Source organism: Myxine glutinosa, chromosome 6 (assembly GCF_964187855.1).
Source record: "Myxine glutinosa chromosome 6, kmMyxGlut1.1, whole genome shotgun sequence".
Lineage (NCBI taxonomy): Eukaryota > Metazoa > Chordata > Myxini > Myxiniformes > Myxinidae > Myxine > Myxine glutinosa.
This window is the reverse complement of record NC_136266.1, coordinates 78148118-78164387: the sequence shown is the minus strand read 5'-3', so window position 1 is coordinate 78164387 and position 16270 is coordinate 78148118. Positions and strand designations below refer to the sequence as shown.

The 16270-nt window shown below is 48.6% G+C and overlaps 1 protein-coding gene across 1 annotated transcript in view; it reads left to right on the top strand.

Annotated features, from left to right (window-relative positions):
- Positions 1-15742, top strand: part of LOC144892624 (scavenger receptor cysteine-rich domain-containing protein DMBT1-like) — a 698155-nt gene extending 682413 nt beyond the window's left edge. Inside the window, exon 10 of the mRNA XM_078780037.1 lies at positions 13641-15742. Coding sequence (XP_078636163.1) covers positions 13641-13969 — 329 coding nt within the window. The 3' untranslated portion in view covers positions 13970-15742. The remainder of the gene's footprint in view (positions 1-13640) is intronic.
- Positions 15743-16270: the final 528 nt, after the last annotated feature.

Below are 16270 nucleotides of genomic sequence, written 5' to 3'. Positions count from 1 at the left end.
GTCCCTCAATTTGCCTTCCATCCTGTTTTCTAACCCCTCTAACCCCTTTTGCATCCCTTCCATTTGATTCTCTTGAGCGGCCATTCTGTTTTCTACCCCCATTAACCCATTTCTCACCTCTTTTATCCCGTTGTCTAACCCCTCAAAATTATTGTCTAACTTCCCCAATTTCTTGTCTAACTCCTCAAAATTATTGTCTAACTTCCCAAATTTCTTGTCTAACCCCTCACCGGTACCCCTCGCTTCGTCCCTCATTACCCCCATTTGGTTTCCCATCACCCCCATTTGGCCCTCTAATCGCTCACTCAATCGCTCATTATCAGCCCTCATTTCCTCCCTCATTTTCTCGCTATTCTGGGCCATAAGGGCCTTCATTTGTATGAAAAAAAGGTTCAAATCTACCAGCGGCGCTACTACTTTCGCGGGCGTGGTCGCCGTGGCCATCTGCGAGGCGCCATTTTGCCCCGCACCCTCGTGCGTGACGACGCTATTTTGCGAATCTGCTACCCTCACTGCTTCGCTCTCCTCTTGTCCCTCAATTTGGTCCTGGATCGACCCTGCCTCACTCTCTTTTACCGGAACCCAGCCGTCTTGGTCTGCCATAGCGCCACTTTCAAAATTCGGGTTTTTATTTTCGTAAAACAAAATCAAATTTCGCCGTTATAATTTCGAGCGCGTGAAATGCGCTCCGGATCGAATTCTACTTCCCAACACCAATTGTTACCCTAATGGTACAATTGGTGTTCCAAAATTTGGGCCTAACAAATTTAGTCCCAGGTCCGAATCCAACTCCTCGACACCAAATGTTACAGACGCGGTTGTGGATGTTGGTTTACCGAGCGGTTTGGTATGACCGCGTCTGCACAGTTTACCCGATTATACTCGAACCTTGGCCGAGTCGCGCTATGCTAAATCAATTGAGGAAAGGACACAGCGGCTGGGTTAAAATGACACGACACCAGGGGTACAGTTCTCAAGACCTCCGGAGGAGGTTATAATATTGCGGAATGTTAGATTACAAGGACAAGAGAGACAGCATAGTAAGGTAGGCACTTAATCACGGTCTTATAGTAACCCCGACAGACGACAGATAAACGGGACAACACTGACTCACACGGGGATTGATGGCAAGGAAAGGCAGGTAGTCGATGGCTCAAGGTGCACTCTTGGCTCAGGGACAGGATACAGTACGGTCCAGTAGATGCAGGGAGGTGTCACAGTGCTCGGAGGTCGCGACTGGTTCTTCTTCGTGGCTGAGGCGCATCTGACGTCACGTCCGGTAAGTGGCTGCGTATATCCGGCGGGGAGTGACACGCCCTCGGCTCGTTAGCTCCGCCCCAGATGGAATCGGCCCGTTGCTTCTTATTGGGTGCGGGGGTTACCGGGCTCCGCCCTTGACGAGGAGCTGACAGCCAGCCCCTTCGTGGTAACCCCGTGGGCGCACATGGCAATGGCGGCTAACCAAGCCGGTGTGAGGACGCACACTCCCCGCACCGCGGCCGCGCCGCCCCCGCTGTGGTTGTACTTGTTGTTGTTGTTATTGTTTCATGAGGAAGATGGGAGGAGGTATGGGGAGGTCCTAAACTCACTACTGGTGCCATACAATCACATTCTGGTGCAACGAAGAGTCAGAATTAATGGAAACGAGTCCTTAACTGACATAGACTAAGAATAACTAGCAAGATGTCCGAAAGTTGTCTACGTGAGATGCGGTGGACCTGGGCACGACATTTAATGGGGGAAAAAGGGGAAGGTCGGTTCTACAGAGTGTTATTTACATGCAATGGGACTAGGGAATGGGGGATTGGGGATAGTTGGGGGGTATTGGGGAAATAGGGGAATATTTACAAGCGGATATGGAGGCCAAATCCCATATCCGCAACATTGCACCCTTCTCTACCCTCGGGGCATCCCGACCCGATAAATTTTTACCTATTTTAGTGTGGCACTCAGATGTAGTTCCCTCTACTATTAACTCTACCCTGAGTGCGACAGTTTTACAGATATTCACAAATGAGTAAATATGTCCCCCTGCGACGTTGCGCCCTTCTCCTCACAGAAACACACCCACAGGATAACCGAATCGCGGAAAGAATTCGCAAACTAAACATACAGCCGGTAGGGAGCATTATTTACAAGACTACGCTGATATTTACACTACGATCCAGGACCTGTTTTTGGAGGAACACATGCAGATGTTATGCATAGAGAGAGCACGCATGCCAGCATCGATACACCAACCCACGAGTGCTCTGTGGCCTTATGGCCTTTAATAATGTGCAGAGCACCCCATCCAAGCACCAAAAGCACCACCCCATCACACAGTCAGCACCATCCGGTGCACCAATAAAATGTTTAATAATCATGGTGTGGTGTCGCAGCCGGCCGATGTTCTGCCGCTGGTCTTGCCTTCATGTGGTGCACTTGGCCTTCTGGCTTCTTTAAAAATAAAGAAAGGCGCCAACCGCGTCCATTTCTGTATTGTGGCCTTCAGGGGGCCAACTAAAAGTGGTTCACCTGTATGGCATAGGTGCCACGTTGACCCATAGGTCCATCCACGGGTGGTGCTTGGCCGCAAAAGAACTGCGGTCCATTGTGGGTGGCCACCAAAATTGCGGTCCGTATGGTGTATCGATCCAGGCAGCAAGCAGCGAAAGTGCAGGCCCACAACTGCGGAGCCAGCACCTCTCTCTCCTCTCTCTCTGCCCCAAAGCCAGATCCTCGGAGGTGGGAGACAAAAGAAGAGACAAGTGAGTAAGGTGGTAAGGGCGCAAAAGTACACGCAATGTAAGGTAATGCACACTGGGGGCACATGGGAACCAGGTGAGACAGGTACGTTCCTACCGTATGCCCCCCCCCCACCAGGTAACCTACATGGCCCCTCCCTTACCCCTTACTGTATCCACAAAACACAACACTACCCATAAACATCTACTTTACTAATCAACAAACGTCCCTACTGTCTTCCCCGTTCCTCCCATAAACCAAATTCGTCTTCTCTCCCTCCTAACCAATCAAATTTGCCATTTTCAACTGAACATCAAAATTTGCCATTACCAATTCATCATCAGTCCCTCCTAAGGAGGGAGAGATGGAATCACCCCAATGTCTCATCCACGTCGTGATGCGTCTCACAAATCCAACAGCAGTCCTTACTTCCTGCAACACAAAACAAAGAAAACACAGGTGTGGAGTCATCATCACCACAGGCAAGTGGCTGCGTATGGTGCGACAGGTTCATCAATCCTAACTATTTCCTAAATGACTTTAACAACTTTACACTACCCGGGGTCTTTCTCCGGCCAAACCATTGGCCCTCTTACACTATGGGTTCTAAAAACCAATTCCCATTTACCAAACTGTGGTGCTTTTCAATTTGGGGTCTCACTCCCCCGATTCATCTCCCGGTGCCCTCGCACAATTTCTGGGCCGTGACGTGTACCTCTCCCAGCGGGTCTACCCACCTGCACACCCCCACCACTGCAGTTGCCTCCGAGCTTACCTGCTCCTTACCCTAACCTAACTACCTGGGGAAGGCCCTCTGGCGCTCTCCCCACTCGGTGCCCTCTCTGGCACTGGGCTGCCCGATCCACACCCGGGATCCTCAGGCACCCACTCACAACTACCGGCTCCCAGAGCCCACCTGCGGCCTCACCTGGCCGACATCCTCACAGTGGTGGAGTGCCCAACCAACTACACACACTAACAGGCTACACGCCCAGCCATTTCCACAACACTAATGCACCCATCCACAACACCATTCTGCAACCGCACCACAAATGCCAATATCCAACCACAATTTACCTATACCCTCTACCTAACACTTACACTACCCGCCCCGGGTACTCGTGAAAGGGGTCCACTCTTCCCCCATCCACACCTTCGCACCATGCACACCACTCCGTACCACTTACTCCAACTCTCTCCACACACCTGTACCTGCACACCTGTGCTCTCACACCTGGTGCCACCTGCACCCTTCTCTCCCCAAGCGCATTCGCGCTGATCCACACACTCACTACTCATACACTGCTCCACACACCTGTCCAGTTGCACACCTGTGCAATCACACCTGTTCAATTCTCAACCACACGGCATCATCTCATCTAACTACTCCCCTCTGAAACTTGCGCTTCCCAGTCGCCCCTTTAAACTATTGCGCTCCCTCGTCATTATCATCCACATTAAACTACCTGCGTCCCCACTACAGGTATCAGTCACTAACTAAACTTAACGTCACCTAATGTCATCTTCGCTAGATCCCTACAATATAACCTAACCCACCCGGGCTAGTTTTCACTGCCATACACCCCATAAACTATTGCGCATTTGCCCCACATGGGAAGGGTGGCAGGGATGCCCCCCTTACCCACCGTCATACGGCACGAGTGGGACCTTGTGGGACCACCTCGTATGCGAGTCGTTGCCCGCCTGCCGGACCCCGTGCGTCGCCCCTTGCGTGGTCAGCGCGGGGCCGAACCGGCCGGGCCCCCACAGTACATTACCCCCAAGGGGCTCTCGTGCCTCCCCGGTCCCTCTAACAACTACCCCCGTTGGTGTCGATGCATGGGTCACACTTCCGCAACCCGCTACCCATTCCATACCACCACAACCTTGCTCACCCACACCTCGCACCTCTCGTTCCATACCCTCCGGACCAGCCATACACCTCACTATTGGCCTCTCACGAACATCCGGGTCTATCTCGACCCCCAAGCTTATTAAATCACCTGGCGCATCATACGCACGACCATATTGGTCACCACTTACACCGGGTCCTCTTTCTCTTCGCTTCTCCTCCATCACCTGCGAATCCCTCATCCGGTTAATGAGCACATCATCACGATCCGAACACAGACTTTGGACCAAAGCTTTTACCTCCTCCTTTATCTCTTTCTTATCCTCTCTCCGTCGCTTCTTAATTTCGCTCACCCCTTCTTCCACTTCTTCTAATTTCTGCTTCACCTCCTTCATCTCCTCGTGCGCCCCTTTAAGTTCTTCCTCTAACTCCACTTAATTTTTTTCTATGTGCTCCCGCACCTCCCGCTCTTTAACCTCCATCACCTCTACCACTTTGTTCATTTTCCTCGTCAGGTCCTCATGTACCGTCTGACACTCTTTTTTAATTACCCCTACGTCCTTTTTCATCTCCTTCTGTGTCGATTTTAAACCCTCTATTACCGCTGTGTTCTTCTTTACCTGATCCCCCAACTCCTTTTGTCCCACTGTCAGTTGTTCTACTCCCCGCGTCAACTCCTCTATACCCCCTTGCAATTTTACAGTCCCCTTTCTCACCTCCTTCTCCATGCGCTCCTTACAGTGCCTCACCTCCTCGCGCAATCCTCCGACCTCCTCACTCACACCTCTTCTGATCTCCTCTCCCATCACTTGCATCTCCTGCCCAGTTGCCACCCTCATCTGCTCCATTTCCTCCCTGTGAGCATCCAGTTTGGTTTCTACCCCCATTCTGACCCCCTCTATCTGCTGCCCCATTTGTTTAACTTCCCTTTCCGCTTGGTCCCTCATGTCCCTCAATTTGCCTTCCATCCTGTTTTCTAACCCCTCTAACCCCTTTTGCATCCCTTCCATTTGATTCTCTTGAGCGGCCATTCTGTTTTCTACCCCCATTAACCCATTTCTCACCTCTTTTATCCCGTTGTCTAACCCCTCAAAATTATTGTCTAACTTCCCCAATTTCTTGTCTAACTCCTCAAAATTATTGTCTAACTTCCCAAATTTCTTGTCTAACCCCTCACCGGTACCCCTCGCTTCGTCCCTCATTACCCCCATTTGGTTTCCCATCACCCCCATTTGGCCCTCTAATCGCTCACTCAATCGCTCATTATCAGCCCTCATTTCCTCCCTCATTTTCTCGCTATTCTGGGCCATAAGGGCCTTCATTTGTATGAAAAAAAGGTTCAAATCTACCAGCGGCGCTACTACTGTCGCGGGCGTGGTCGCCGTGGCCATCTGCGAGGCGCCATTCTGCCCCGCACCCTCGTGCGTGACGACGCTATTTTGCGAATCTGCTACCCTCACTGCTTCGCTCTCCTCTTGTCCCTCAATTTGGTCCTGGATCGACCCTGCCTCACTCTCTTTTACCGGAACCCAGCCGTCTTGGTCTGCCATAGCGCCACTTTCAAAATTCGGGTTTTTATTTTCGTAAAACAAAATCAAATTTCGCCGTTATAATTTCGAGCGCGTGAAATGCGCTCCGGATCGAATTCTACTTCCCAACACCAATTGTTACCCTAATGGTACAATTGGTGTTCCAAAATTTGGGCCTAACAAATTTAGTCCCAGGTCCGAATCCAACTCCTCGACACCAAATGTTACAGACGCGGTTGTGGATGTTGGTTTACCGAGCGGTTTGGTATGACCGCGTCTGCACAGTTTACCCGATTATACTCGAACCTTGGCCGAGTCGCGCTACGCTAAATCAATTGAGGAAAGGACACAGCGGCTGGGTTAAAATGACACGACACCAGGGGTACAGTTCTCAAGACCTCCGGAGGAGGTTATAATATTGCGGAATGTTAGATTACAAGGACAAGAGAGACAGCATAGTAAGGTAGGCACTTAATCACGGTCTTATAGTAACCCCGACAGACGACAGATAAACGGGACAACACTGACTCACACGGGGATTGATGGCAAGGAAAGGCAGGTAGTCGATGGCTCAAGGTGCACTCTTGGCTCAGGGACAGGATACAGTACGGTCCAGTAGATGCAGGGAGGTGTCACAGTGCTCGGAGGTCGCGACTGGTTCTTCTTCGTGGCTGAGGCGCATCTGACGTCACGTCCGGTAAGTGGCTGCGTATATCCGGCGGGGAGTGACACGCCCTCGGCTCGTTAGCTCCGCCCCAGATGGAATCGGCCCGTTGCTTCTTATTGGGTGCGGGGGTTACCGGGCTCCGCCCTTGACGAGGAGCTGACAGCCAGCCCCTTCGTGGTAACCCCGTGGGCGCACATGGCAATGGCGGCTAACCAAGCCGGTGTGAGGACGCACACTCCCCGCACCGCGGCCGCGCCGCCCCCGCTGTGGTTGTACTTGTTGTTGTTGTTATTGTTTCATGAGGAAGATGGGAGGAGGTATGGGGAGGTCCTAAACTCACTACTGGTGCCATACAATCACATTCTGGTGCAACGAAGAGTCAGAATTAATGGAAACGAGTCCTTAACTGACATAGACTAAGAATAACTAGCAAGATGTCCGAAAGTTGTCTACGTGAGATGCGGTGGACCTGGGCACGACATTTAATGGGGGAAAAAGGGGAAGGTCGGTTCTACAGAGTGTTATTTACATGCAATGGGACTAGGGAATGGGGGATTGGGGATAGTTGGGGGGTATTGGGGAAATAGGGGAATATTTACAAGCGGATATGGAGGCCAAATCCCATATCCGCAACATTGCACCCTTCTCTACCCTCGGGGCATCCCGACCCGATAAATTTTTACCTATTTTAGTGTGGCACTCAGATGTAGTTCCCTCTACTATTAACTCTACCCTGAGTGCGACAGTTTTACAGATATTCACAAATGAGTAAATATGTCCCCCTGCGACGTTGCGCCCTTCTCCTCACAGAAACACACCCACAGGATAACCGAATCGCGGAAAGAATTCGCAAACTAAACATACAGCCGGTAGGGAGCATTATTTACAAGACTACGCTGATATTTACACTACGATCCAGGACCTGTTTTTGGAGGAACACATGCAGATGTTATGCATAGAGAGAGCACGCATGCCAGCATCGATACACCAACCCACGAGTGCTCTGTGGCCTTATGGCCTTTAATAATGTGCAGAGCACCCCATCCAAGCACCAAAAGCACCACCCCATCACACAGTCAGCACCATCCGGTGCACCAATAAAATGTTTAATAATCATGGTGTGGTGTCGCAGCCGGCCGATGTTCTGCCGCTGGTCTTGCCTTCATGTGGTGCACTTGGCCTTCTGGCTTCTTTAAAAATAAAGAAAGGCGCCAACCGCGTCCATTTCTGTATTGTGGCCTTCAGGGGGCCAACTAAAAGTGGTTCACCTGTATGGCATAGGTGCCACGTTGACCCATAGGTCCATCCACGGGTGGTGCTTGGCCGCAAAAGAACTGCGGTCCATTGTGGGTGGCCACCAAAATTGCGGTCCGTATGGTGTATCGATCCAGGCAGCAAGCAGCGAAAGTGCAGGCCCACAACTGCGGAGCCAGCACCTCTCTCTCCTCTCTCTCTGCCCCAAAGCCAGATCCTCGGAGGTGGGAGACAAAAGAAGAGACAAGTGAGTAAGGTGGTAAGGGCGCAAAAGTACACGCAATGTAAGGTAATGCACACTGGGGGCACATGGGAACCAGGTGAGACAGGTACGTTCCTACCGTATGCCCCCCCCCCACCAGGTAACCTACATGGCCCCTCCCTTACCCCTTACTGTATCCACAAAACACAACACTACCCATAAACATCTACTTTACTAATCAACAAACGTCCCTACTGTCTTCCCCGTTCCTCCCATAAACCAAATTCGTCTTCTCTCCCTCCTAACCAATCAAATTTGCCATTTTCAACTGAACATCAAAATTTGCCATTACCAATTCATCATCAGTCCCTCCTAAGGAGGGAGAGATGGAATCACCCCAATGTCTCATCCACGTCGTGATGCGTCTCACAAATCCAACAGCAGTCCTTACTTCCTGCAACACAAAACAAAGAAAACACAGGTGTGGAGTCATCATCACCACAGGCAAGTGGCTGCGTATGGTGCGACAGGTTCATCAATCCTAACTATTTCCTAAATGACTTTAACAACTTTACACTACCCGGGGTCTTTCTCCGGCCAAACCATTGGCCCTCTTACACTATGGGTTCTAAAAACCAATTCCCATTTACCAAACTGTGGTGCTTTTCAATTTGGGGTCTCACTCCCCCGATTCATCTCCCGGTGCCCTCGCACAATTTCTGGGCCGTGACGTGTACCTCTCCCAGCGGGTCTACCCACCTGCACACCCCCACCACTGCAGTTGCCTCCGAGCTTACCTGCTCCTTACCCTAACCTAACTACCTGGGGAAGGCCCTCTGGCGCTCTCCCCACTCGGTGCCCTCTCTGGCACTGGGCTGCCCGATCCACACCCGGGATCCTCAGGCACCCACTCACAACTACCGGCTCCCAGAGCCCACCTGCGGCCTCACCTGGCCGACATCCTCACAGTGGTGGAGTGCCCAACCAACTACACACACTAACAGGCTACACGCCCAGCCATTTCCACAACACTAATGCACCCATCCACAACACCATTCTGCAACCGCACCACAAATGCCAATATCCAACCACAATTTACCTATACCCTCTACCTAACACTTACACTACCCGCCCCGGGTACTCGTGAAAGGGGTCCACTCTTCCCCCATCCACACCTTCGCACCATGCACACCACTCCGTACCACTTACTCCAACTCTCTCCACACACCTGTACCTGCACACCTGTGCTCTCACACCTGGTGCCACCTGCACCCTTCTCTCCCCAAGCGCATTCGCGCTGATCCACACACTCACTACTCATACACTGCTCCACACACCTGTCCAGTTGCACACCTGTGCAATCACACCTGTTCAATTCTCAACCACACGGCATCATCTCATCTAACTACTCCCCTCTGAAACTTGCGCTTCCCAGTCGCCCCTTTAAACTATTGCGCTCCCTCGTCATTATCATCCACATTAAACTACCTGCGTCCCCACTACAGGTATCAGTCACTAACTAAACTTAACGTCACCTAATGTCATCTTCGCTAGATCCCTACAATATAACCTAACCCACCCGGGCTAGTTTTCACTGCCATACACCCCATAAACTATTGCGCATTTGCCCCACATGGGAAGGGTGGCAGGGATGCCCCCCTTACCCACCGTCATACGGCACGAGTGGGACCTTGTGGGACCACCTCGTATGCGAGTCGTTGCCCGCCTGCCGGACCCCGTGCGTCGCCCCTTGCGTGGTCAGCGCGGGGCCGAACCGGCCGGGCCCCCACAGTACATTACCCCCAAGGGGCTCTCGTGCCTCCCCGGTCCCTCTAACAACTACCCCCGTTGGTGTCGATGCATGGGTCACACTTCCGCAACCCGCTACCCATTCCATACCACCACAACCTTGCTCACCCACACCTCGCACCTCTCGTTCCATACCCTCCGGACCAGCCATACACCTCACTATTGGCCTCTCACGAACATCCGGGTCTATCTCGACCCCCAAGCTTATTAAATCACCTGGCGCATCATACGCACGACCATATTGGTCACCACTTACACCGGGTCCTCTTTCTCTTCGCTTCTCCTCCATCACCTGCGAATCCCTCATCCGGTTAATGAGCACATCATCACGATCCGAACACAGACTTTGGACCAAAGCTTTTACCTCCTCCTTTATCTCTTTCTTATCCTCTCTCCGTCGCTTCTTAATTTCGCTCACCCCTTCTTCCACTTCTTCTAATTTCTGCTTCACCTCCTTCATCTCCTCGTGCGCCCCTTTAAGTTCTTCCTCTAACTCCACTTAATTTTTTTCTATGTGCTCCCGCACCTCCCGCTCTTTAACCTCCATCACCTCTACCACTTTGTTCATTTTCCTCGTCAGGTCCTCATGTACCGTCTGACACTCTTTTTTAATTACCCCTACGTCCTTTTTCATCTCCTTCTGTGTCGATTTTAAACCCTCTATTACCGCTGTGTTCTTCTTTACCTGATCCCCCAACTCCTTTTGTCCCACTGTCAGTTGTTCTACTCCCCGCGTCAACTCCTCTATACCCCCTTGCAATTTTACAGTCCCCTTTCTCACCTCCTTCTCCATGCGCTCCTTACAGTGCCTCACCTCCTCGCGCAATCCTCCGACCTCCTCACTCACACCTCTTCTGATCTCCTCTCCCATCACTTGCATCTCCTGCCCAGTTGCCACCCTCATCTGCTCCATTTCCTCCCTGTGAGCATCCAGTTTGGTTTCTACCCCCATTCTGACCCCCTCTATCTGCTGCCCCATTTGTTTAACTTCCCTTTCCGCTTGGTCCCTCATGTCCCTCAATTTGCCTTCCATCCTGTTTTCTAACCCCTCTAACCCCTTTTGCATCCCTTCCATTTGATTCTCTTGAGCGGCCATTCTGTTTTCTACCCCCATTAACCCATTTCTCACCTCTTTTATCCCGTTGTCTAACCCCTCAAAATTATTGTCTAACTTCCCCAATTTCTTGTCTAACTCCTCAAAATTATTGTCTAACTTCCCAAATTTCTTGTCTAACCCCTCACCGGTACCCCTCGCTTCGTCCCTCATTACCCCCATTTGGTTTCCCATCACCCCCATTTGGCCCTCTAATCGCTCACTCAATCGCTCATTATCAGCCCTCATTTCCTCCCTCATTTTCTCGCTATTCTGGGCCATAAGGGCCTTCATTTGTATGAAAAAAAGGTTCAAATCTACCAGCGGCGCTACTACTGTCGCGGGCGTGGTCGCCGTGGCCATCTGCGAGGCGCCATTCTGCCCCGCACCCTCGTGCGTGACGACGCTATTTTGCGAATCTGCTACCCTCACTGCTTCGCTCTCCTCTTGTCCCTCAATTTGGTCCTGGATCGACCCTGCCTCACTCTCTTTTACCGGAACCCAGCCGTCTTGGTCTGCCATAGCGCCACTTTCAAAATTCGGGTTTTTATTTTCGTAAAACAAAATCAAATTTCGCCGTTATAATTTCGAGCGCGTGAAATGCGCTCCGGATCGAATTCTACTTCCCAACACCAATTGTTACCCTAATGGTACAATTGGTGTTCCAAAATTTGGGCCTAACAAATTTAGTCCCAGGTCCGAATCCAACTCCTCGACACCAAATGTTACAGACGCGGTTGTGGATGTTGGTTTACCGAGCGGTTTGGTATGACCGCGTCTGCACAGTTTACCCGATTATACTCGAACCTTGGCCGAGTCGCGCTACGCTAAATCAATTGAGGAAAGGACACAGCGGCTGGGTTAAAATGACACGACACCAGGGGTACAGTTCTCAAGACCTCCGGAGGAGGTTATAATATTGCGGAATGTTAGATTACAAGGACAAGAGAGACAGCATAGTAAGGTAGGCACTTAATCACGGTCTTATAGTAACCCCGACAGACGACAGATAAACGGGACAAGACTGACTCACACGGGGATTGATGGCAAGGAAAGGCAGGTAGTCGATGGCTCAAGGTGCACTCTTGGCTCAGGGACAGGATACAGTACGGTCCAGTAGATGCAGGGAGGTGTCACAGCGCTCGGAGGTCGCGACTGGTTCTTCTTCGTGGCTGAGGCGCATCTGATGTCACGTCCAGTAAGTGGCTGCGTATATCCGGCGGGGAGTGACACGCCCTCGGCTCGTTAGCTCCGCCCCAGATGGAATCGGCCCTTTGCTTCTTATTGGGTGCGGGGGTTACCGGGCTCCGCCCTTGACGAGGAGCTGACAGCCAGCCCCTTCGTGGTAACCCCGTGGGCGCACATGGCAATGGCGGCTAACCAAGCCGGTGTGAGGACGCACACTCCCCGCACCGCGGCCGCGCCGCCCCCGCTGTGGTTGTAGTTGTTGTTGTTGTTATTGTTTCATGAGGAAGATGGGAGGAGGTATGGGGAGGTCCTAAACTCACTACTGGTGCCATACAATCACATTCTGGTGCAACGAAGAGTCAGAATTAATGGAAACGAGTCCTTAACTGACATAGACTAAGAATAACTAGCAAGATGTCCGAAAGTTGTCTACGTGAGATGCGGTGGACCTGGGCACGACATTTAATGGGGGAAAAAGGGGAAGGTCGGTTCTACAGAGTGTTATTTACAGGCAATGGGACTAGGGAATGGGGGATTGGGGATAGTTGGGGGGTATTGGGGAAATAGGGGAATATTTACAAGCGGATATGGAGGCCAAATCCAATATCCGCAACAATATCTATCTATCTATAATTCCAGTAATCTCTGTATGTCTGTGTGTATGTCTGTGTGTCTGTGACCGCTGTTTCTCGACAACCACGGGTCCGATATACTTGAAACTTGCCAGGTATATTGCTGGGGACCCGAGGATGTGCCTTTTCAAGGTTTCATATTAATCGGACAAGTAGTTACCGAGCTATGGCGATTTTGCCGTTCGCCGTTCGCTTTGGCTTTGCGAATGGACCAAACCATTTCATGTAAATAGAGGGGGGGGGGGGGGGGGGGTTCTGTGGTCGTTGCGAATGGACCAAACCATTTCATGTAAATAGAGGGGGGGGTTCTGTGGTCGTTACTGCCACGTGGTTTCAACGTTTTTTTTGGTTGTTGTTGTTTGCACGCATGTTTTTTTGCACGCACGTACGGGCACCCACGTACGGGCACGTCCTAGTATATATAAATGTATGATAGAGTTGTGTAGAACACACATCGTCCTTCTTTGTGTCTGCGCTCAAAATATAAGATGTTTTCTGTTGTAAATCTGTAAAGAAAAGTTCACTCAGAAGAGTTTGGCACACGAATCACTTTATGTGGGTATTGTTGGAACGCAACCAAATCCTCACTAATTTAGGATTGATTTCCAGAGTATTGAAAGAAGTAACATGTGCCCTATTTTCTTCCCCCCCCCCCCCCCCCCCCCCCCCGCTGTTTACCTTTGTCAGCCACAACTTTGCGTCTTGTTGGAGGTTCACAACACTGTGAAGGTCGGGTGGAAATTCTCTACAACGGAACTTGGGGCACCGTTTGTGATGATTTGTGGAGCTTCAACGATGCCCAGGTGGCGTGCCGTCAACTTGGCTGTGGAGCGGTCGTTGCCTGCCCACATAGAGCACGGTTTGGGCAAGGAAATGGACCAATCTGGATGGACGACATGTTGTGCTCTGGCAATGAAAGCAATCTCTCTCATTGTCAACATTCAGGCTGGGAAAATCACAATTGTCACCACAACGAAGATGCTTCGGTTATTTGTCAAGGTTTACATTTTATGTAAAATAATTTGTATATTGGGCTGACTGCCGGATAGCTCAAAGGTAGTAAACTTGCTTGGAGCTGTCTCGTGGAGGATTGGGTCCCATTCCAACTATAAACTGTAATCCTGGTGCTTCGTATTGAGGGGCATCATTGTTTAAACTCCATTCGGAGCTGGCAGTCTTGTCTGCAAGTATATCCCGTTTGCAGACATAAAATATAACTCATGCCTCATGAAAATGGTAGCCCACTGTTCCTCCCTTATCCATGGTGGTACAGCATTAGCACCATTGGCACTCTCAGAAATGATGTAAACTATCAAATCAATGCATTATATTCATGAGTAAATAAACTTGAGTATTTAAAAACATTTTGTTTGGTGAACCTGACAAATGGCTCGCTGTGAAAACTACTGATAAAGTGAATATAGGAAGGCAGGACTTAAATGGGGACATTTGTTATCCCATTAACAATTAAAAATTGTAAGACCAATAAATAGAAAAGATGATTACTCCCATTTCTTTATATTTATTGAGTTAAGAGTCGATGATTACGTTTCATGGAACTCTTTACCTTCCCATGTATTTCCAAACACTTACAACCTTCCCCTTCTCAAAATGTATATATTTTTTACATCCTCAACAACTTTGACTACCGTATTGTACACCGCTCCTTTCCTATGCCATCTCCAGGCATTGCAAATCGTCATTGCTGGGCACCGAAGGGGGCTCGGCAGCGACGCACGCTGAAAGAGAGTACTCAGTTTTCACTCTGGTTGTTGTTTTCTTGCTTTCTTTCTTTCTTGTTTGTTTATTTGTTTGTCCGGGCGATATCTCAGCCATCCTTTGAGCTAGGAAGCTGAATTTCGGCACAATAGTGAGCAAATCCTTTGTCAAAAACCTATTTTTTGTTTTTTGATTAATCAATTAATTGATGAGTTATTTAATTATTAGCGATTAATTAAGTACTTATTTAATTAATTAAATTTCATTTCTCTTCTGACCATTAACTCAGGCACCTTTTGAGTTAGGAAGCTGATATTTGGACATGCCAATGACCAGGTGATTTGGCTGCAAAGGCTATTTTTGATTTATTAATTAATCAATTAATCGATTAATTATTTAATTATTTTATTAATAATAATTTTCTTTTTTTTTTTAAGTTACAGATTCTGATGAAATGGTGGTGGTTTATGTGTTCTCTGACCGAATTGATTAATAATTAAAAAAATTTATGATTATTATTTATTTATTTTCATTATTAATTATTTATTTATCTTCTTTCTCATTTGGCCAATATCTCAGGCACCTTTTGAGCTCAGAAGCTAATATTTGGACATGAGTGACCAGGTGATGTGGCTATCAAGAATATTTTTGATTTATTGATTAATCAATTAATCAATGTATCGATTAATTATTTAATTATTAGATTAGTTACTAAAAAAAATTTTTTCCCCCCAGTTACAGATTCTGATGAAATGGTGGTGGTTTATGTGTTCTGTGACCGAATTGATTGATAATTTAATTTTTTAATGATTATTATTTATTTATTTTCATTATTATTTCATTATTTCATTATTTCATGACAGTATTGGTATGCATTATGTTTGCCACTCTGTCAAAGCGCCTTTGGGCTTCTGGAAAAGCGCTATACAAAATAAATGAATTATTAATTATTATTATTATTATTAATTAATCATTTATTTATTTTCTTTCTCATTTGGCCAATATCTCAGGCACCTTTTGAGCTGGGAAGCTAATATTTGGACATGACAGTGATCAAGTGATGTGGCTATCAAGGATATTTTTGATTAATTGATTAATCATTTAATCGATTCATTATTTATTGATTAATCGATGAATTACTTATTGATTAATCAATTAATTATTTAATTTTTTATTAATGACTTATTTGATTAAATTTCTAAAAGATACATCTTCGGATGAAGCACGAGTGGTTTTGTTATGGTATTAGCCAATTGATTAAGAAAATATTTTGTGATAATCTTTTATTGATTTTAATTATACAATTAATCAATCAATTAGTGTACACCTTTCCCTCCCAATGCAGCCTCTATGAGCTGCATTGCGGTATTGCCGGGCGCCTGAGGCGCCCCGGCAATGCCGCGCTGTAGGATATTTAATTATTTGGCATGGGGGCGGTGTACTTTGAATGTATGTGTACTTGTTTTCTCTTTCTTCACTTCTCTATCAACGCATCTCTTTTTATTTAAGGCCTAGCCTCGATGAGGACTACATAGTCTGTGAATGGAGCCTTCAACATAAAAAAAACTGGAAAGAGCAATCAGAGATTGGAGAGCTTC